The sequence below is a fragment of the Artemia sp. Qi Xiang Cuo genome, chromosome 2, assembly GCF_049724085.1.
Source record: "Artemia sp. Qi Xiang Cuo chromosome 2, ASM4972408v1, whole genome shotgun sequence".
Taxonomy (NCBI): Eukaryota; Metazoa; Arthropoda; class Branchiopoda; order Anostraca; family Artemiidae; genus Artemia; species Artemia sp. Qi Xiang Cuo.
The window spans coordinates 6579565-6601633 of record NC_142795.1 but is presented as its reverse complement, the minus strand read 5'-3'; the positions used below and the strand labels follow the sequence as shown (position 1 = coordinate 6601633).

At 37.9% G+C, this 22069-nt stretch overlaps 1 protein-coding gene across 2 annotated transcripts in view; it reads left to right on the top strand.

Moving 5' to 3' along the window:
- Positions 1-22069, top strand: part of obe (activating signal cointegrator 1 complex subunit obelus) — a 196930-nt gene that overhangs the window by 65615 nt on the left and 109246 nt on the right. For both annotated transcript variants that reach the window (XM_089098912.1, XM_089098905.1), the window contains exons 9-10: positions 7115-7420; positions 10268-10516. In XM_089098912.1, coding sequence (XP_088955038.1) covers positions 7115-7420; positions 10268-10516 — 555 coding nt within the window. The remainder of the gene's footprint in view (positions 1-7114; positions 7421-10267; positions 10517-22069) is intronic.

Here is a 22069-nt window from a genome sequence, read left to right as displayed (position 1 = left end):
TTTTTTCGGGGGATGTTTTACAAAAGAATTATTATTTCGGGGGGGGGGTACACAAAAAAATCTAAAAAAACGCATAAAAAATTTGTTTGTATCCATTTTTGTTACATTTTTGCGAGTCAGACGAACATTTTTTTTTTGGGGGGGGGGGGAGTTAAACCCCTCACCCCCCCCCCTCGATACGGCCTTGAGTATGATCCTATTTTTAGTTTTTTTCGTAGTATATATTTTAAACCACTTAGATCTTGATTAAAGCTTATTATGTAGAATTAGAATGGGCGTGAATGTATATTCCAAAAAACGGAATTACCGTTTTTGGAAGTCAGTAATTTCTTTTGCCAGAATAATCTTGGGAAAGTCCTTTTAAAGTATTAAATAAACCGAAAACTAAATTATTTCCCCGTAAAGCATCGCGGGAGCCTAAATTTTTTTTAAACTAAAATAAATTACCAATAATAAGGAAAAGGGAGGCGGGATTGCCACCCATCATACCTTTTAAACGGCTTGAACTCAAAGTTTAGCTAATTGATTTCATAAACATTTGAAAGGATGGACTCAAAGAAAGAAATTGTTGAAGAAAATTTATTGCACAATAGACTCACAAAAATACAAAATTGATTATAAAAAAAAAAAAAAAAAAAAAAAAAAATCTAAGGAAAGTAACGAGGGACATTAAAACTTAACACAAACAGAAATCATTCCGTATATGAGGGACCCCCCTTCCTCTTCTACTCTCTGCTCTTTAAGCTATGGAACCATAGTGCTACGCTGAAAGTATTTAGGAGTACAGTAAACACGCAATCGAGTTGTATTGTTTAAAGCAAGTTCACATAAATAAGGTCTTCCATTCTTGAGACAGGGTGAAAAATCTCTTTAATCCTATTTAATCGCCCTTGTTCTAAATGAGTCATTCATTCATCAGTGACGAATGATATACTGTGCGCCAGTCTCGCCTCTGAGACCAGGAGGCTACATTAATACCCTGGTCCTGTTCGGGCTAAAATTACTTTTTTACGGGCCAAAATGCTGGAATTGGCGATTTCCTTAGACATGGTCTCTTTCGTTACTTAAAAGGGGCACTAGGTATTTTGATGCTCATTTGGGTGAGCCCTCTTTTGATAGCCTGTGGAATTTGGATGGGGACATGCATGACCATCCTTCTCTGGAAAAGTAAGAAATTCTATATCTTGTAGAAATAGTAGCTTAAAGGTTCTCACACATATTGAATTTAATTGCATAATTTTCTACCAGACCAGATTTCATTGTGGGGGAGTTCAATTCTTTTTCTAAAATCGTGCTATTTCTCATTTCTTGATAGCTTTTGATGAGCAACTTTACAATTCATATCTAGCATAAATAATAGATTTTGGTCGTCGCATGTATTTCAGTTAAGTAGTTCTTAGAGTTGGGGTCACTAATGACAAGTGTTGCTCTTCACTTACAGTTTGTTATTACGAACTGTTTGATTCAAGACTTTGTGAGGTAGGATTCTACTCCCTCCTTCAACCCCTGTTTTTACATTCAAGTTTAATATTGGCTGGGGGATCAACTTGCAAAAATATAGAAGTTGGGAGGGGGGAGGGTTTTAGAGGCAAAATGTATTTTTCTAAATCTCGGGTGGGGTACAATTTTGCTGATTTTTCGAGATTTTTTTCCAGCGAAAATACAGAAAAAAGGGTGTTTGTTCAATGAAAAATACCAAAGAGAGGTATTTGTCAAAATCTATGGGGGGACTGCCCTCTGACTCCTCTCCACAACCACCACTACCCCTCACCCCTCAAATAAAACTCTGAATATTTGTAGAATTATACTTCGGGAATGATGGTCATCCCTGAAAAAGTGACTGTTTTTAGGAGAGGCATGGCCTGAAATATCAAAATTGACTTTAAGGTCATTGTATCCCAGGTTATTTTAGGCGAGTTTCTTAAAAAAAAAAAAAAAAAAAAATTACATTTTTATCCCATGGACCCTGATAGGTGAACTAAGGGGTCAATGCCCTTCGTGTAAAATTAAAAAAAAACAGTATAGAGAGAAACATTCCATTTAAACTTCGGTAAAAACAAAGGCCCTTATTGTACTTACCCCATCCCTTTCCTGAATAATTTCCTAGCGGTAATCAAGATGCTCTCCATCTTTCCACAATCTGTGTTGTTAGGCAAATTAATGCAATCTTCTATGTTGCACAGAAAAAAGTCTTCTGCAATAAGATGGGTACTTACACCCCGCAGTACCTAGCGGTGATCGAGATGCCCTCCATCTCTCCACGATCTGTGTTGTTGGGCAAATTAATAGCAATCTTCTATGTTTCACAGAGAAAAGTCTTCTGCAATAAGAGGGGTACTTACACCCCGCAGTACCTAGCGGTGATCGAGATGCCCTCCATCTCTCCACAATCTGTGTTGTTAGGCAAATTAATGCAATCTTCTGTGTTGCACAGAAAAAGGTATTCTGCAATAAGAGGGTTACTTACACCCCGCTGTACCTAGCGGTGATCGAGATGCCCTCCATCTCTCCACTATCTGTGTTGTTAGGCAAATTAATGCAATCTTCTATGTTTCACAGAAAAAAAAGTCTTCTGCAATAAGAGGGGTACTTACACCCCGCAGTACCTAGCGGTGATCGAGATGCCCTCCATCTCTCCACTATCTGTGTTGTTAGGCAAATTAATGCAATCTTCTGTGTTTCTCAGAAAAAAAAGTCTTCTGCAATAAGAGGGGTACTTACACCCCGCAGTACCTAGCGGTGATCGAGATGCCCTCCATCTCTCCACAATCTGTGTTGTTAGGCAAATTAATGCAATCTTCTATGTTGCACAGAAAAAAGTCTTCTGCAATAAGAGGGGTACTTACACCCCGCAGTACCTAGAGGTGATCGAGATGCCCTCCATCTCTCCACGATCTGTGTTGTTAGGCAAATTAATGCAATCTTCTATGTTTCACAGAAAAAAGTCTTCTGCAATAAGAGCGGTACTTACACCCCGCAATACCGAGCGGTGATCGAGATGCCCTCCATCTCTCCACGATCTGTGTTGTTAGGCAAATTAATGCAATCTTCTGTGTTTCACAGAAAAAAAAGTCTTCTGCAATAAGAGGGGTACTTACACCCCGCAGTACCTAGCGGGGATCGAGATACCCTCCATCTATCCACGATCTGTGTTGTTGGGCAAATTAATGCAATCTTCTATGTTGCACAGAAAAAAGTCTTCTGCAACAAGAGGGGTACTTACACCCCGCAGTACCTAGTGGTGATCGAGATGCCCTCCATCTCTCCAAAATCTGTGTTGTTAGGCAAATTAATGCAATCTTCTATGTTGCACAGAAAAAAGTCTTCTGCAATACCCGAAGTACCTAGCGGTGATCAAGATGCCCTCCATCTCTCCACAATCTGTGTTGTTGGGCAAATTAATACAATCTTCTATGTTGCCCAGAAAAAAGTCTTCTGCAATAAGAGGGGTACTTACACCCCGCAGTACCTAGCGGTGATCGAGATGCCCTCCATCTCTCCACGATCTGTGTTATTAGGCAAATTAATGCAATCTTCTATGTTGCACAGAAAAAAGTCTTCTGCAATAAGAAGGTAACTTACACCCCGCTGTACCTAGCGGGGATCGAGATGCCCTCCATCTCTCCCCGATCTGTGTTGTTGGGCAAATTAATGCAATCTTGTATGTTGCACAGAAAAAAGTCTTTTGCGATAAGAGGGGTACTTACACCCCGCAGTACCAAAATATTTCTGGGGAAAAAGAGAGAATTAGAGGTTAGTTTCTCCCCCCCCCCCACTTTCAGAACCTCCTCCTATATTTTTCTAAAGGCCTCCCTTCTCCCGAGAAGTTAGAAAACATTGAAAAATGTACATAAAAAATGAAAATTGGAAATATTCCTATTTAATTCATGGTAAAAACAAAGTTACAGGTAGCGCTTGGTCCCCTCCCCTGAAAAATTTCCTGGTGTCACTGTGACCCTCCCCAGCGTCTCTTGTATTTGTGCCGGCAAGCATTTGAACACAATATTTTATGTTACAAAGAAAAACATCTACAACAAGAGGGGAGCTATGACCTCACAGCACCCATATTACAGGCTGAGTCCAAAAATATTCCCAGGAATGAAGGGAGATTTGATTTTAATTTTTACTTTTGAAAATGGCCTTTCTGAGGCATGAGGCACACTCTCCATCTACATAATGACCCACCGGCCCTCCTCCCTAATGGCGGATGTGGAAATATACATCATTGTATAGGATTTTGTCAAGACTTAAATGCAATTTAGTTAAATGAAGTTTTAAAATAAATGTATATATCAACATTTTTTATGTGGAGTGCGTGCATCTTCAAGATTGAATGCACCACCGCGTGGCTTTACTTCCTCTGTAACTGGGATGGTCAATATACAGCTTTCCGATAATTTCAAATCGATCGCCTATCTCGGAACTTTTCTATCTATAGACTTTTTCCCCTCTTTGAAGCACACCTGCTGTTTCGTGCCACAAATTGGCATAAAATGTAACTTTTCTGTCACACAATCGTTTTTGCTACTTAAGAAGGCCACTAGAACTCATAATTTCTGTTCGAATGACAATGTTCTAATGCTATTGGTTCGAAACAATCACTATTAAAAAAAAGGTGAAACCAAGGCCGTACCCAGGATTTATTTTCGGAGGGGGGGCTTACTCAAAGCTTTATTTTTGGAGCTCAAAAACCGCATAAAATTTGTTTATATCCATTTTCGTCACGTTTGCCCCCCCTCCCCCCTAGGTACGGCCTTGGGTAGAACATACAAATTAACACGCACCTGTCCTGTGATCATTCGTCTTGAATATAATACGAAATTTACTTTTTTTTGTAGATTGGTATTTGAAATATCTGCAACTGTAAATTTGATGGTGTAATTATCATCAAGATCGCTCACCCTTTAAGGCTGTCGAAAGCGCAAAAATACTTGATGAAAACACATCTTGTGTAAAATTCCATTTTAACTTTTTGGCTTTTCATGTTTAATATCGCCCTTATGTTTTGTCCTTTCAATTTATTCTAAGTTTGGGCTCATTGTTCAGTATCATTTCTGTTTTTTCTTTGGCTTGTTTAAGATTATTTTTCTTCATTTATTGTAAGTTCTGTTTGTTTTAGGTTTGTCCTTTTGCTAATTTTAGCTTGTTTTAAATTCACTCTTTAGGGTTTGTTGAAATATCTTAAATTCGAAAAAAGTAATATCTATTTATTTCTTATTTGAAGTAGTATTTTTGTATATATTAACGGTTGTAATATTAGCCAATAAGTTGTATTAAGAGTACCGCTCAAAGTTGAATAATAGTAGAAACGTGGTAATAGCAGTTGATATGAGAGTAACCACAACACAATGATTGCTATTGGACTTCTGTTTCACAATATTAGGGGGATCGTTGGAGTGGACATCCTCTTGGGACTCTGATTTTGACACAGCATGACATATCCAATATTTTTGTCTTAATGTGTCTTAATAATGTCTTAATTGTGATTTTAGCCTCTGATTTGTAATCAGCAAGCTTAAAAGCCTATAAAATCAATTTTAATAGGGATCAGAGCCATGTGTGAAATATGTGTCTATTGTGTTTTATTGTGTTCTATGAAAGTACTGAAAAACCTTTAGCGTAAAGGTCGAGGTATTGACTAGGGGGTGAACCCAATCATATACGTAATAGTTTCTGTTCGTTTTAAGTTTTAATGTTGAAAAGTTTTCAGTTAAAAAGTTTTTCAGTTGAAAACTGTTTTTTTTTTTCTATTTAATTTCTGATCTTTTTTTAAAACAATGCTGGGAAATCCGGCGCCCCCTTCATAGCAATGTCCCTTCTCCTATGAAAACTTCCTCCATGGAAAGATCCTCCCAGGTAACAACCGCCCCCCCCCCCGGACAGTGGTACCGTCATCTTAATGGTTTTCAATGATCAGTTTTTAATCTCTGAGGACTCGTACTTGAATAATTTCTGGAGGTTTATGACCTGAAAGTAATTCAACAGGACTCTTATGTGTGAATTTGTGTGTGTGTGGGGGGGGGGGCATTAGACATGACCCTGCATACGGGCTTCCAATCACACAGATTGAAGTCTCTTACATGACTCTGAGGTGATAAGGATTGAAAATTCTTGTTCTGTGGTTTTGAAAAGGTGTAAATATGTATATTTTACTATTAAAATGTATCTATGAAATCATTTTTTTTAAATTGGTTATTTGCAAATTTGTCGAAAATGCAAAAAAAAAAACTTGGACTAGACGAAAATTACAGGAAATTATAAGAAGACCCTTTCTTGAAGGTGTCCCCTCACGGAAGTATGCAATCAGAACGTACATATAGTTCTTAATATCCAAAATTGGTAACTAGGGATTCTTTTTCGAGGTTGGAAATTTTACTTCAGGGCCGAAAATGATCTTAAGTCTGAAACATTTAGTATCAAAGTTTTGACTGTAAGACAATACTTCTAGGAATTTTTAATTGACTATCTTAAAGCTTAGACTTCTTTAAGGAGATCTTGGACTGTACGATTATGGTAAAACCCACAATTAATTGGTTTTCGCTGGTTTGCTGTAAACTTTCGTCTTTGTAATGATAAAAAAAAAAAAAAAAAAAATAAAAACATAATCGCATAAACACTTTTATTCTTTGGGTCTTCCTTCCCTTCCGGGAATTCTAATATTTACTCATGATTACCTATATTTTTTAGGAGTTTGAAGCCCTCCTTGCATTTCAAGAAGCGCCCCTGAATACACCCATGTGGTTGTTTCTTGTTAGCTCTTAAAAAAAGAAGAAACTTCGTCTCAAATATTATTCATTGGAAGAAGGAAGAAAAAAGAGTCATTGCCAAAGAGTTTTTAACCTTGCTTCCTCAAACCTCAATCTGAAACCATGCTTCAATCAATCATTTTATTAATACAAAAAAAAAAACTTTTGCAAACGTAAAGCGGTTACTAGGCCCAAGAAGTGGCCTAGTAGTGGCTTGTAGTGGGCCACATAATACAATAATAAACAATGGACTTTTATAAAACACATACAATAATAAAACTCTGGAACAAGACGAAGACATTTAACAGAAAGAAAGAAAACCTTACTTTTTCTTCTTTCTTGTGTGGCCTTACTTTGCTCTATTTCAGATTGTGTATGTGGCTCCTATGAAAGCCTTAGCAGCAGAAATGGCTAGAAATTTTTCCCAACGACTTGAACCACTTGGCATCTCTGTTCGTGAACTAACTGGAGACATGCAGCTTACGAAGTCCGAAATAGCTAAGACCCAGATGCTTGTAACAACCCCCGAAAAATGGGATGTGGTTACTCGTAAAAGCAGCTCAGATGTTGCGTTGACCCAAATTGTTAAATTACTTATTATTGACGAAGTTCACCTTTTGCATGGCGATCGTGGACCTGTTGTGGAAGCCCTAGTTGCCAGGACTCTCAGACAGGTATTTAAAAGAAATTCAAAATAATGTAAGTGGTTTAAGCTCACCTTAGCTATATATTGAAACGCAAGAATTAAAAGGATTAAAGAAAACAAAAAGCATGATAATGACATGGCACATTTACACGTCATCAATGGTCGGATTGATGGTATTGCACAAGCAGGTATTGTTAGTTGGGTGAATTTATGTATAAAAAAAAAGAGCGAGTGAGACAGACAGAGGGCGAGGGGGAGTGAGAAAAGAATAATGCCATTTCACGTTACCCAGGAAATTTCTAAAGCTAATTATAAGAATTAAAAGCTGGTGGAACTTGGTTAAATCAGACCTTAAACCGATTGGGGAGTTCAGAAAGTTCGGTCACAGATGGACAACTCAATGGCTTTCATTTGCAAAACAGCTGGCAGAAGACCGAAGTACATCGTTCAAACAGGTCTCGAAGATCCTCGATACCGGGCAAGGTGGAAACGCCTGATTCCCGCCATAAGTACAAGTAAGTAAGTAATTCAATTGAGTAAAAGTACGGGTAACCCCACCCCCCTCCCTCCAAAAAAAATAATTAAAGAAAAATGGTTTTATTGCTAAAAGTAATGTACAATCAAGGTACTTCTCAACATAATCACCCGAAGATAAAGGCATTTGTCATATATGCAAACAGACTCTGCAATAGCCGTTCTGTGTAGAGCAGAGTTGCCAATACTGTACAATTTCGGTACCGTTTATGGTACAATTTAGTGGTCCTGGCACAATGTGGTACATTTTCAAATTTTCCGTTACAATAAAAATTTTCGTGTATGTTTTGGTTTTACTTGCTCTATTCATACTCGGATGTCTGTTCAATTTTCAGTTTATTGAAGTTTTTCTTCTTTTTATGGCAAATTTTTAACGTGTTATTCAGATGTACAAATTCACCTCTTGCGCTGCAATTTTTTGTCGGACAACTGGTACAGTTTATTTCAAAGTGTTGACAACGCTGGTATGGTGCCCGGAAGGTGTTATTATTTCCTCTTCAATTTATGTATTATCTCCTTTTGTATTATCTAATTTATTTACTGACATTTTCTGTTTCACTGATTATTTCTTATCTCACTTGTGAGGATGATATTCTTTTGATCAGTAGGACTAAAAAAGGGCATTGTCTGTCTGTTTTGATGGTATTATCTAAGGTTTACATGATTTAACTGTCTCTAGATCTTTTAGTGTAAATATCTTTCATCCAATAGTAATATAACAGTTTTTCTTGTTCGTGGATCTTTTTTATTCCATCGGTTTCTTCTTTTAGGCGACTTGGAATTCATGCTACTAAAACATTAAAATCTTTTCTGGACTTTAACAAGAAGAAATAGCAATAATAGCTAGAAGACAATCTAATTAAGGGGAAAGGTGTATCCAGGATTTTTGTTTGTGGGGGGGGGGAGGGGGTACAAATAACAGTAAAAACGCATTAAAAGTTAATTATTTGGAGTTGTGTTGCGTTTTTACGAGTCGGACAATTTTTTTTATTTTTTTAGGGGGACGGGTCAAACCCTGAGCCTCCTTCCCCCCAGGATAGAGCCTTGATTAAGGTATTACAAAATTGCTGCAAGTCGAGGTCTATACAATACAAAATATTATGTTGAATTATATTTACCTTTTACAGATGAATTGGTTTTTGTTTTCCTCCAGGCATTATTGCATTTTGAATAAAAAAAAAGATACGAGTTCAGGTAGTTCATTTCCCCCGTTTTTTCCGTTGTTCCTGTTTGTTTTGATCTGATTCAGCGTGTAGAAACCTAACCCTCATGTTTTTTAAAGGTATTAAGAAACATGTTATCTGTTTTAGATAACTTCTCGGTATTTGTCTAAAACTTAGAAAACTTGCTGGCAAATAAACACTATTGTATATTACTTTGGCAATAATATAGTTTATTTTTATATTCGCCCCTCTTATAGTTGTAGACAATCGGAGGTAATAAAAAAAAAAAAAACCTTGCATGTGGGGGTAGAAGTTTTAGCTTAAATAACAGCCATTTTAATGAAAGACCTTAGGCCGGATTAACCAACCATTACAAAACAACAAAAAAGTAAAATATAATCGTGCTAAATAACATGTCTTAAGGTCAGGGAAGCTCAATATACATGGAGTCTTTAGCGTAAAAAGAAAATATAGAAAGTGGACGTGATATAAAGTAACGTATTACCCACTCTGGCAAATGCCATCTAGCTACATAGCTCACCCTGCCATCTAGCTACATAGCTCACCCTGCCATCTAACCTTCCTTCGTATAATCAGTACTATAAGAAAAATTAGTTGTCATTGAAAATTACTTAAAATTTATACTATATAAACACTATACTACTACTGACAACTTACTGTAGCACCGAACTGTCTGAGGCCAACACAGGTATGCATGCTTCTCCTCCATCCCAGTTTATTCAAAGCTTCCCTCTTTACCCCCTTCCAAGATGTTCCAATTTCATTTAAATCCTTCCTTACAACCTCTTACCACCCCACTCGAGGTTGGCCTGTATTTTGTTTGACCCTAGATGGTTAGCGCCGCAGTAAGAATGGCCGTTATGTAACTTATCATATTAGCAGATAATATGGTGGCCATATTACCGTATAAGATTAAAGACGCTTCTTGACTACTTAGGTCTTTGTGTCGGCCGTGCATTGTGTTGGTACAGCTGTGTTCGAACATGGGCATATTACTACTGAAAATTGAAACAACTTTAAATATTAAATCACGTAGGATAGTACACGATCACTAGATGGCAGGCGTTTTAGAAATGTCACCTCTACATAAGAAAGCTAGCAATATTATTCATCTTAATAATATGTAAACTTGACTTAAATTTTTCAATAAATTTTAGGTTGAAGCCTCTCAGAACATGATCAGAATTGTTGGACTATCTGCAACACTTCCAAACTACATCGACGTGGCTCGATTTCTGAGAGTCAATCCATATATCGGCCTGTTTTATTTTGATGGACGGTTTCGGCCAGTTCCACTTGAAACAACATTTATTGGTATTAAAGCTGTAAATCCTCTCCAGATGCTGAGAGACATGGATGATGTATGTTATGATAAAGTTTTGGATATGGTAAATAAAAAACATCAGGTAATATATACTGTTTTTCTCATATTTCTTATGCGCCCAATATTGTGCTTTATGTAGTTAAGACCCAACCGGAAAATTATTAGAAATCATCTTTATCCAGCCCTGTATTATTTTTTAATGTTTTATTCTGGAAGTATCAAAGGTAATGCACTAGCATTGAGCCATGTGCCTCCCATGTACATTTTTTCCCCGACAGCCTGTGACAAGTGGCAAGGATGGTAGTAGGAAATGAGGAAGGGCCTCGTTTAGTAGGACATTCCAAGTTCTATCGCCTTTTTTAGATGTAAAAATGATTTTTCGATGCTCAGTCTTGAATAATAATAAAAAACTATAATAAGTACGTGAGGTGTGATTTTTAAAAAAAACAAAGCATGCATAATTTATATGAATACAAATTTTGAACCAATATTGAATTAACCAATTACTACTTGGCCTAAAATTGTCTTGATTCTTGATAGGCCAGAAACTTATAGAGTATGTACCCAGGGATAGGTCTACAGATTCATATTTTTTTTTTTTTTTTGCTTGGTTCTATCGATTTATGATGCCTGAAATGGGGCACCAATTTGTTTCTTTCGATTGACTTAAACTTACCGGCCTGATTGTATCTAAAGTCACGATTACAGAAATTTTAGATAAAATATCTGATCCTTATAAACATGAGAAGCAATTCCCTAGTCGAACCCTTTGCTCCATCTTCCCTTGTGCTATTTTATTTGGATTTCCTGACGTGATTTCAAAACGGTCAAGAATTAAATAAATGAAAAAATTTCGACTAAAAGTAGGAGTAACATTAAAACTTGGAACGAACAGAAATCGTTCTGTATATGAAAGGGGCTACCCCTTTCATTGTAGACAGGGACAAAATGACCTCAGTAATGTTAAAAACTATTGAAAATAATATTATTACTTTTGGTGTAGCTTTCTATCATAGGTACACCGAAATCAAAGAGTTAAACGCGCCTTGGGTATACTTCTATGTCTGAATCCTAACTTTTTAGAAAGTCTATCAACTGCATACTGAATCAGAAGAAGTTTCTTAACGCAGGCCATGGCAATTGGTCCATACAAAAAGATTTCGAAAAAGTTGTTATCAGTGTATATTGGCAAACCCGATTCAGTTTCCTTGCCAAGACAGCTTGAATTGCATGGACTTGCTAAAATTTGTCAATTTGGCTACTTCTTTTTTTTTACCAACATTTGCCCATTCTATGTCCCTTCAAATGGCTCCAGTGTGCGGCTGCATACTTCGCAAACCCCTCAAGCTGGCCCAACCGAGTCGCTCCTTAGAGTTCTAAAGCTAAAATATTTAACAGTTCTAAAGCTATGGCGCCTAAAAACAATATAATCAATTATATTATTTATAGATTATAATTATATATATATATATATATATATATATATATATATATATATATATATATATATATATATATATATATATATATATATATGTATATATATATATTTATATAATTATAATATATATTATCTTCATATAATTATTAAATAAAAAAACAAGTTTTTTTTTATCTGAAAGTGAGGAGCGACATTGAAATTTAAAACGAACAGAAATTATTCCGTATATGAAAGGGGCTGTCCCCTCCTCAATGCCTCGCTCTTTACGCTAAAGTTTTTTATTGTTTTAAAAAATAAAGTTGTGAGACGGAGTCAAACTTTAGCGTAAAGAGTGAGGCGTTGAGGAGGGGACAGCCCCTTTCATATACGGAATAATTTCTGTTCGTTTTAAGTTCTAATGTCGCTCCTTACTTTCAGTTAAAAAACTTGTTTTTTTATATTTAATTTCTGAACACTTTTAAAGTAATGCAGCTTTGATTTTGGCTCACCGTACATGACGAAATTTGCATATTAATTTTCTTTTTTTGGCTAAATGGCTTTTTTCGAAATTTTGTTCTGATGTAACCTACGAATTAACTTACGTAACGAATTTCTATATTCGTATGTTTTCATTACGTCTATTAGGGAGTTCGCCCCCTAGTCAATACCTTACTATTTACGCTAAAGTTTGAATTTTCTTAGAATAACGAATCCCTGAATCATAAAAGCTGGTTAATTAGAATAGATATCTCTTTTGGAAGTACTAAAAAAACTTTAGCGTAAAGATCGAGGTCTGGACTAAGGGGCGAACCCCCTCATATACGTATTAATTTCTGTTTGTTTTAAATTTTAATGTTGCTCCTTACTTTCAGTTAAAAAAAATTAGTTTTTTATTTAATTTCTGATCGTTTTTAAATAATGCTGGAAAATCCGGTGCCCCCTTCATAGAAAGGTCCCTTCCCCTAAGGAAACATCCTCTATGGAAAGATCCTCCCACGCAATCCCCTCCTCTGACCCCCCCATCCCACCCAGAAAGAAATCGCTCTTGAAAACCTCTGTATACTTCCCAATAACCAATACTATATCATAGGCAGCGCAATAGCGCTGCCTAAATAAAGGACGATGTGGGCACAATGTATTATTTATTTTTTTCTTGGTCTTAGGCCAGGGCACTTCGTATCGAAGGACTTGTCGTAGAAACTTCGAAAAGGGCTCATTATATTGGAAAATTGTAGTGGCTAGTGCCCTTTTTAATAGTCAAAAGTGATTGGAGGGCAACTAGCCCCCTCCCCTCCCCCCCCCCCCACGCCCATCATTCCCCCAAACACATCCAATCAAAATTTTGAGATAGCAATTTTGTTCAGCGTAGTTGATTTCCAGATAGAAAATATGTCTTGAGGTCACTCCCCCACAACCCTCAGGGCAAGGGTTTTAAGTTATGCCTTGGGGGCATATAAGAACGATATTGGCACAATGTGTTATTTTTTTCCCTTTAGACCAGGGCACTTCGTATCGAAGAAGTTGTCGTAGAAACTTCGAAAAGGGCTCATTCAAATGGAAATTGGAGTGGCTTGTGCCCTCTTTAATAGTCGAAAGTGATTGGAAGGCAACTAACACCCCTTTCACGCCCACCATTTCCCAAAACACATCCAGTCAAAATTTTGAGATAGCCATTTTGTTCAGCGTGGTTGATTTCCAGATACAAAATATGTTTTTAAGGAGGTTACTCCCCCACAACCCCCAGGGCAAGGATTTTAAGTTATGCCCTGGGGGGCATATAGGAACGATTTTGGCACAATGTAATATTTATTATTTTTTTCTTTAGACCAGGACACTTGGTATCGAAGAATTTGTCGTAGAAACTTCGAAAAGTGCTCATTCAATTTGAAATTGGAGTGGCTTCTTCCCTTTTTAGTAGTCGAAAGTTAACGGAAGGCAACTAACACCCCTTCCACACCCATCTTTTCCCCAAACACATTCAATACAAATTTTGATATAGCCAATTTGTTAAGCATAGGTGATTTCCATATAGATATCATGTTTTTGAGGAATAAACTTCCCCACAGCAATCATCGTAAGGCTTGTAATTTATTCCCTGGGGTCACATAAAATTTTTGAAGAGGGTTTTGTTGTAGAAACTTCAAAATGTGCTCAATCGCCTAGAAATTCAATATGACATTGCCCATTTCAATAGTCAAAAGTGATTGGATAGTAACTAACCCCCCTTTCAAGCCCATGTTTTCCCCAAACACATCCAATCAAAATTTTTAGATAGCCATTTTCTTCAACGTAGTTGAAAGCTCCGGAAATTAGGTCTTTGAGGATGACACCCCCCCCCCCCCCAACAGTCCTCAGAGCAAGGGTCGTAAGTTATGCCCTGGGGGCACATAAGGTTTTTAACAGAAAGCGTTGTCATAGAAACTTCAAAAAGGGCTCATTCGATTGGAAGTTCAAATGGCTAGTGCCCTTTTTAATAGTCGAAAGTGACTGGAGGGCACCTAACCCCCCTTTCAAACCCGTGTTTTCCCCAAACACATCCAATCAAAATTTTAGATAGCAATTTTGTTCAACGTTGTTGAAAGCTCCGTAAATCAGGTCTTTGAGGATGAAACCCCCCCCCCCAGTCCTCAGAGCAAGGTTAGTAAGTTATGCCCTGGGGGCATATAAGGTTTTTATAGAACGCGTTGTCGTAGAAACTTCGAAAAGGGCTCATTCAAATGGAAATTGGAGTGGCTTGTGCCCTCTTTAATAGTCGAAAGTGATTGGAAGGCAACTAACACCCCTTTCACGCCCACCATTTCCCAAAACACATCCAGTCAAAATTTTGAGATAGCCATTTTGTTCAGCGTGGTTGATTTCCAGATACAAAATATGTTTTTAAGGAGGTTACTCCCCCACAACCCCCAGGGCAAGGATTTTAAGTTATGCCCTGGGGGGCATATAGGAACGATGTTGGCACAATGTAATATTTATTATTTTTTCTTTAGACCAGGACACTTTGTATCGAAGAAGTTATCGTAGAAACTTAGAAAAGGGCTCATTCAATTGGAAATCGGAGTGCCATGTGCCCTTTTTAATAGTCGAAAGTGACTGGAATGTAACTAATAACCCTTCCACGCCTATCATTTACCGAAACATATCCAGTCAAAATTTTCATATAGCCATTTTGTTCAGCGTAGTTGATTTCCATATATAAATTATGTGTTTGAGGAGGACACTCCCCAACAGCCCTCAGGGCAAGGGTTGTAAGTTATGCACTGGGGGCATATTAAGTTTTTATAGAAGGCGTTGTCATAGAAACTTCAAAAAAGTCTCATTCGATTGGAAATTCAAAGGGCTAGTGCCCTTTTTAATAGTCAAAAGTGACTGGATAGTAACTAACCCCCCTTTCAAGCCCATGTTTTCCCCAAACACATCCAATCAAAATTTTTAGATAGCCATTTTGTTCAACCTAGTTGAAAGTTCCGGAATTCAGGTATTTGAGGATGACACCCCCCCTCCACAGTCCTCAGGGCAAGGGTCGTAAGTTATTCCCTGGGGGCATATAAGATTTTTGTAGAAAGCGTTGACGTATAAACTTCAAAAAAGTCTCATTCGATTGGAAATTCAAATGGCTAAAGCCCTTCTTAATGGTTGAAAGTGATTGGAGGGCAACTAACCCCCCTTTCAAACCCGTGTTTTCCCCACCCACATCCAATCAAAATTTTAGATAGCCATTTTGTTCAACGTAGTTGAAAGCTCCGGAAATCAGGTCTTTGAGGATGAAACCCCCCCCCCCCCAGTCCTCAGGGCAAGGGTAGTAAGTTATGCCCTGGGGGCATATAAGGTTTTTATAGAACGCGTTGTCGTAGAAACTTCGAAAAGGGCTCATTCGATTGGAAATTGAAATGGCTAGTGCCCTTTTTAATAGTCGAAAGTGATTGGAAGGCAACTAATACCCCTTCCACGCCTATCATTTCCCCAAACTCATCCAATCAAAATTTTGAGATAGCCTTTTTGTTCCACACCGTTTAAAGTTCAGGAAATTATACCTTTGAACAGGACACTCCCCCCACAGTCTTCAGGGAAGGCTTATAAGCTATGCCCTGGGGGCATATAAGTTTTTATTGAATTCTTTGTCCTAGAAACTTGAAAAAGGGCTCATTCGATTGGAAATTCAAAGATCTAGTGCCCTTTTTAATAGTCGAGAGTGATTTGAGGGCCACTAACCCCCCTCTCACGCCTACCTTTTCCCCAAACGCATCCAATCAAAATTTCCAGGTAGCAATTTTGTTCAGCGGCGTTGATTTCCAAATAGAAATTATAATTTTGAGAAGGACACTCCCCCACAGCCCTCATGGCAAGGGTTGTAAGTTATGCCCTGGGGGCATATAAGGTTTTTATAGGAAACCTTGTCGTAGAAACTTCGAAAAGGGCTCATTCGATTGGAAATTGGAGTGGCCAATATCGACTTTTTAATAGTCGAAAGTGATTGGAGGGTAACTAGCCCCCCCCCCCCACGCCCATTTCCCCAAACACATCCAATCAAAATTTTGAGATAGCCATTGCGTAGTTGATTTCCAGATAGAAAATATGTCTTTTTGGAGGTCACTCCCCCACAACCCTCAGGGCAAGGGTTTTAAGTTATGCCCTGGGGGCATATAAGAACGATATTGGCACAATGTATTATTTATTTTTTTTTTTCCTTTAGACCAGGGCACTTCGTATCGAAGAAGTTGTCGTAGAAACTTCGAAAAGGGCTAATTCAATTGGAAATCAAAGTGGCTTGTGCCCTTTTTAATAGTCGTAAGTGATTGGAAGGCAACTAACACCCCTTCCACGCCAGCCATTTCCCGAAACACATCCAATCAAAATTTTGAGATCGCCATTTTGTTCAGCGTAGTTGATTTCCAGATAGAAAATATGTTTTTAAGGATGTCACTCCCCCACAACCCCCAGGGCAAGGATTTTAAGTTATGCCCTGGGGGGCATATAAGAACGATTTTGGCACAATGTATTATTTATTTTTGTTTCCTTTTAGACCAGGGCACTTGGTATCGAAGAAGTTGTCGTAGAAACTTCGAAAAGGGCTCATTCAATTGGAAATCGGAGTGGCTTGTGCCCTTTTTAATAGTCGAAAGTGATTGGAAGGCAACTAACACCCCTTCCACACCCACCATTTCCCGAAACAAATCCAATCAAAATTTTGAGATAGCGATTTTGTTCAGTGTAGTTGATTTCCAAATAGAAATTATGTTTTTGTTGAGGACACTCCCCCATAGCCCTCAGGGCAAGGGTTGTAAATTATGCCCTGGGGGCAAATAAGGTTTTTATAGAAGGTGTTGTCGTAGAAACTTCAAAAAGGCTCATTCGATTAGAAATTAAAAGGGCTAGTGCTCTTTTTAATAGTCAAAAGTGATTGGAGGGCAACTAACCCCCTTTTACTGCCCACCCTTTCCCCAAACATATCCAATCAAAATTTTAAAATAGCCATTTGTTCAACGTAGTTGAAAGCTCCGGAATTCAGGTATTTGAGGATGAACCCCCCCCCCCCCCCCCCACAGTCCTCAGGGCAAGGGTTGTAAGTTATGCCCTGGGGGCATGTAAGGTTTTTAAAGAACGCGCTGTCGTAGAAACTTCGAAAAAGGCTCATCCGATTGTAAATTGGAGCCGCTAATTCTTTTTTTTATAGTCGAAAGTGCTTGAAGGAAAACTAATACCTGTTCCACGCCCACTATTGCCCCAAACACATCCAATCAAAACTTTGAGATAGCCATTTTGTTCAACGCCGTTTAAAGTTCAGGCAATTATACCTTTGAGCAGGACACTCCCCCCACAGTCTTCAGGGCAAGGGTTATAAGCTATGCCCTGGGGGCATATAAGTTTTTATTGAAATCTTTGTCCTAGAAACTTGAAAAAGGGCTCATTCGATTGAAAATTCAAAGGTCTAGTGCCCTTTTTAATACTCGAGAGTGATTTGAGGGCAACTAACCCCCCTCTTACGCCTACCTTTTCCCCAAACACATCCAATCAAAATTTCCAGATAGCCATTTTGTTCAGCGTCGTTGATTTCCAAATATAAATTATATTTTTGAGGAGGACACTTCCCATAGCCCTCAGGGCAAGGGTTGTAAGTTATGCCCTGGGGGCATATAAGGTTTTTATAGAAAGCGTTGTCGTAGGAACCTCAAAAAAGGCTCATTCGACTGGAAATTCAAAGGGCTAGTGCCCTTTTTAATAGTCGAAAGAGATTGGAGGGCAACTAATCCCCTCCCACGACCAGCTTTTCTCGAAACACATCCAATCAAAATTTTAAGATAGCCATTTTGTTCAACGTAATTGAAAGTTCTGGAAATTAGGTCTCTGAAGATGACAACCCCCCCCCCCCCCCACAGCCCTCAAAGCAAGGGTTGTAAGTTATGCCCTTGGAGCATATAAGGTTTTTATAGAACAAGCTGTCGTAGAAACTTCAAAAAGGGCTCATTCGATTGGAAATTCAAAGGGCTAGTGCCCTTTTTAATAGTCGAAAGTGATTAAAGGGCAACTAGCCCCCCGTGTACACCCCGCTGGTCCCCACACTCATTCAAGCAACATTTTTATATAGCCATTTTGTTCAACCTAGTTGAAAGCTCCGGAATTCAGGTATTTGAGGATGAACCCCCCCCCCCCCACAGCCCTCAGGGCAAGGATTGTAAGTTATCCCTGAGGGTAGATAAGGTTTTGCAGAAAGCGTTGTTGTAGAATCTTCAAAAAGGGCTCATTCGATTGGAAATTTTAATGGATTATTAATAGTCGAAAGTGATTGGAAGGCAACTAATACCCCTTCCACGCCCACCATTTCCCCAAACTCATCCAATCAAAATTTTGAGATAGCCTTTTTGTTCCACGCCGTTTAAAGTTCAGGCAATTATACCTTTGAGCAGGACACTCCCCCCGCAGTCTTCAGGGCAAGGCTTATAAGCTATTCCCTGGGGGTATATAAGTTTTTATTGAAATCTTTGTCCTAGAAACTTGAAAAAGGGCTCATTCGATTGGAAATTCAAAGGTCTAGTGCCCTTTTTAATACTCGAGAGTGATTTGAGGGCAACTAACCCCCCTCTTACGCCTACCTTTTCCCCAAACACATCCAATCAAAATTTCCAGATAGCCATTTTGTTTAGCGTCGTTGATTTCCAAATATAAATTATATTTTTGAGGAGGACACTTCCCACAGCCCTCAGGGCAAGGGTTGTAAGTTATGCCCTGGGGGCATATAAGGTTTTTATAGAAAGCGCTGTCGTAGGAACCTCAAAAAAGGCTCATTCGGCTGGAAATTCAAAGGGCTAATGCCCTTTTTAATAGTCGAAAGTGATTGGAGGGCAACTAACCCCCTTTCACGCCCAGCTTTTCTCGAAACACAACCAATCAAAATTTTAAGATAGCCATTTTGTTCAACGTAATTGAAAGTTCTGGAAATTAGGTCTCTGAAGATGACAACCCCCCCACAGCCCACAAAGCAAGGGTTGTAAGTTATGCCCTTGGAGCATATAAGGTTTTTATAGAACAAGCTGTCGTAGAAACTTCAAAAAGGGCTCATTCGATTGGAAATTGAAATGGCTATTGTCCTTTTCAATAGTCGAAAGTGATTGGAAGGCAACTAACACCCCTTCCACGCCCACCATTTCCCCAAAAACATCCAATCGAAATTTTGAGATACCCATTTTTTCCACGCAGTTTAAAGTTCAGGAAACTATACCTTTGATTAGAACCCCCTTCCCACAGTCTTCAGGCCAAGGGTTATCCGTTATGCCCTGGGGGCATATAAGTTTTTATTGAAATCTTTATCGTAGAAACTTGAAAAAGGGCTCATTCGATTGGAAATTCAAAGGGCTAGTGCCATTTTTAATTGTCTCGAAAGTGATTTGACGGCACCCAAGCCCCCTCTCTCGCCCACCTTTTCCCCAAACACATCCAATCAAAATTTTTAGATAGCCATTTTGTTTAACGTAGCAGAAAGTTCTGGAAATTAGGTCTTTGAGGATGACACACCCAAACCATCAGGGCAAGGGTTGTAAGTTATGCCCTGGGGTAATATAAGGTTTTTATTGAAAGTGTTGTCGTAGAAACTTCAAAGGGGCTCATTTGATTGGAAATTGAAAGGGCTAGTGCCTTTTTTAATTGTTGAAAGTGATTGGAGAGCAACTAGCCTCCCTCTCACGCCCACCATTTTCCCAGACACATCCAATCAAAATTTTGAGATAGCCATTTTGTTTAACGTAGTTTAAAGTTTTGGAAATTATGTCTTAGAGGATGACAACCACCCTTATAGCCTTTAGGATAAGAATTGTAGTTTGTTCCCTGGAGGCATATAAGGTATATGTAATCGAAAGGCCTTGTGCCTTTTTTAATAGTCAGAAGTTTTTGGAAGGCGTGACATTTTTATAGTAAAGATCAATTTTACCCGAGTGGGTATAATGTATTTTTTTGTTATTGTTGTTGCTTAGACCAGGGCCCTTCATATTGAAGAAGTTGTCGTAGGAGCTTTGAAAAGGGCTCATTCGATTGAAAATAGAAAGGGTGGATGCCCTTTTTAATAGTCGAAAGTGATTGGAGGAAAATTAATCCCCCTCCCACGCCCACCCTCCCATTTGCCCATAATGTTTAAAAACTAAATGTTGCCTTAAGATTAAATCAAAATACACTGTGTTAATGCTAATTCACATTAAGGCATCTCATCAGTATCCCAAGAACGATTGAGGTTATTAAGTTCAAACTTTTGGGGCTACTTCTGCTCTAAAAATTTGACCAAATCAAAATAGCGTAAGTGTATCCAAGCTATCAAAGAAAGTAAATAGATTTTTTTGCGAATGGTATCAAGTTTTTCCTTTCAGGTCAACTAGAAGAGGTATGAAACTAAATTAAACACTACTATTTGTGTCCAGATTTTTTAAAAGGGTGTATGTTGTTAAGAATTACTGAAAATTTTTCTCCAGCATACAAATAGCAGGCCAAACTATAAATTCTTAAAAAACGAAAAGATTTAAAATATTATTTTCTTTTTCCCTGAAAATACTATGTCAATATAAAACGAAAAGAAATTAATTAAAAAAACTTTCTCACAAAATAAGTTTTTCAAAGAAAAGTAAACAAATCCATCAAGCAAAAAATGAGCAAAAATAAAATCAAATAATCTACCAAGCATGAAACTACCACAAATCAGCATCGACAAATAAATGAAACCCAAAACTAACAGAAATTACAATAAATAACCGAGTCAAACCCAAAACGAGCAGAAATTAACATAAGTTGGGCTCAAAACCCCTATGCCTTCCCAAGGCCATAACATAATTTGCACTTTACTGAAAAAAAAACAAATTAATGTGCATTGTCAGTTTAATATACATATACTGATATTTAGTAATCAAAATATTAATATTATTTGATTTATTAAAGCTATAAAAGTAAAAACATTTATATTTTTTTTTCAAAAACTGTATTTTTTTGCATTTATATTTATTGCAAAAACTTTAATGATCGAACAGTTTGACTGAATTTTCAAATTTGAAAATGGCTCCACTCTATTTGTTGTAGTTCTTATGTGTAAATTTTGATTATCTCTGTGATAATATTTTGATGTTTTCTTGCTTTTGATGTTATGTCACACAATTCGAAATAGAAAACAGTTTCCTTAAAGCATAAGTGATACTGTGACCTTAGAATGTTTTAGTCTGGTTTCATAGATGTAGAGGCCTAAGTTAAACACGAGATTCGCCTTTTTTTTCAAATTGGGAATATGAGCGAAGTGTTGAGAAAAAACATGTAAGAAAAAGAATGTAAAGCAACAAAGCAAAAAGGGTTATTACTGCTATTAATAACTTAATGGAGCACCAACCCACCTGAGGCCAATATAGTTGCGCACGCTCCTCCTCCATTCTAATCTATTCAAAGCTTCAATCTTTATCGCCTCTCAAGTCGTTCAAATTTCCTTTAAGTCCTTGTTTATGACCTGTTCCCACCCCATTCGGGTGCGGCCTGCTTTTCGCTGAAACCTTTCTGCTTTTCTGCTTTCCATACCTTTCTGCTGAAAATTTGGCAAGGGTTTTAAGCCCACTTTATGTGTCTATTAATGTATGCTGATAATACTTCGATGATTAGACCCGTTTTAGAGGGCTCATAGTTGAAAACTGGGTGTGGGGTAAAGCGAAAAAAAAACAAAAAAAAAAAACACAGATTACGTCCAGAGAACTCACCCATATT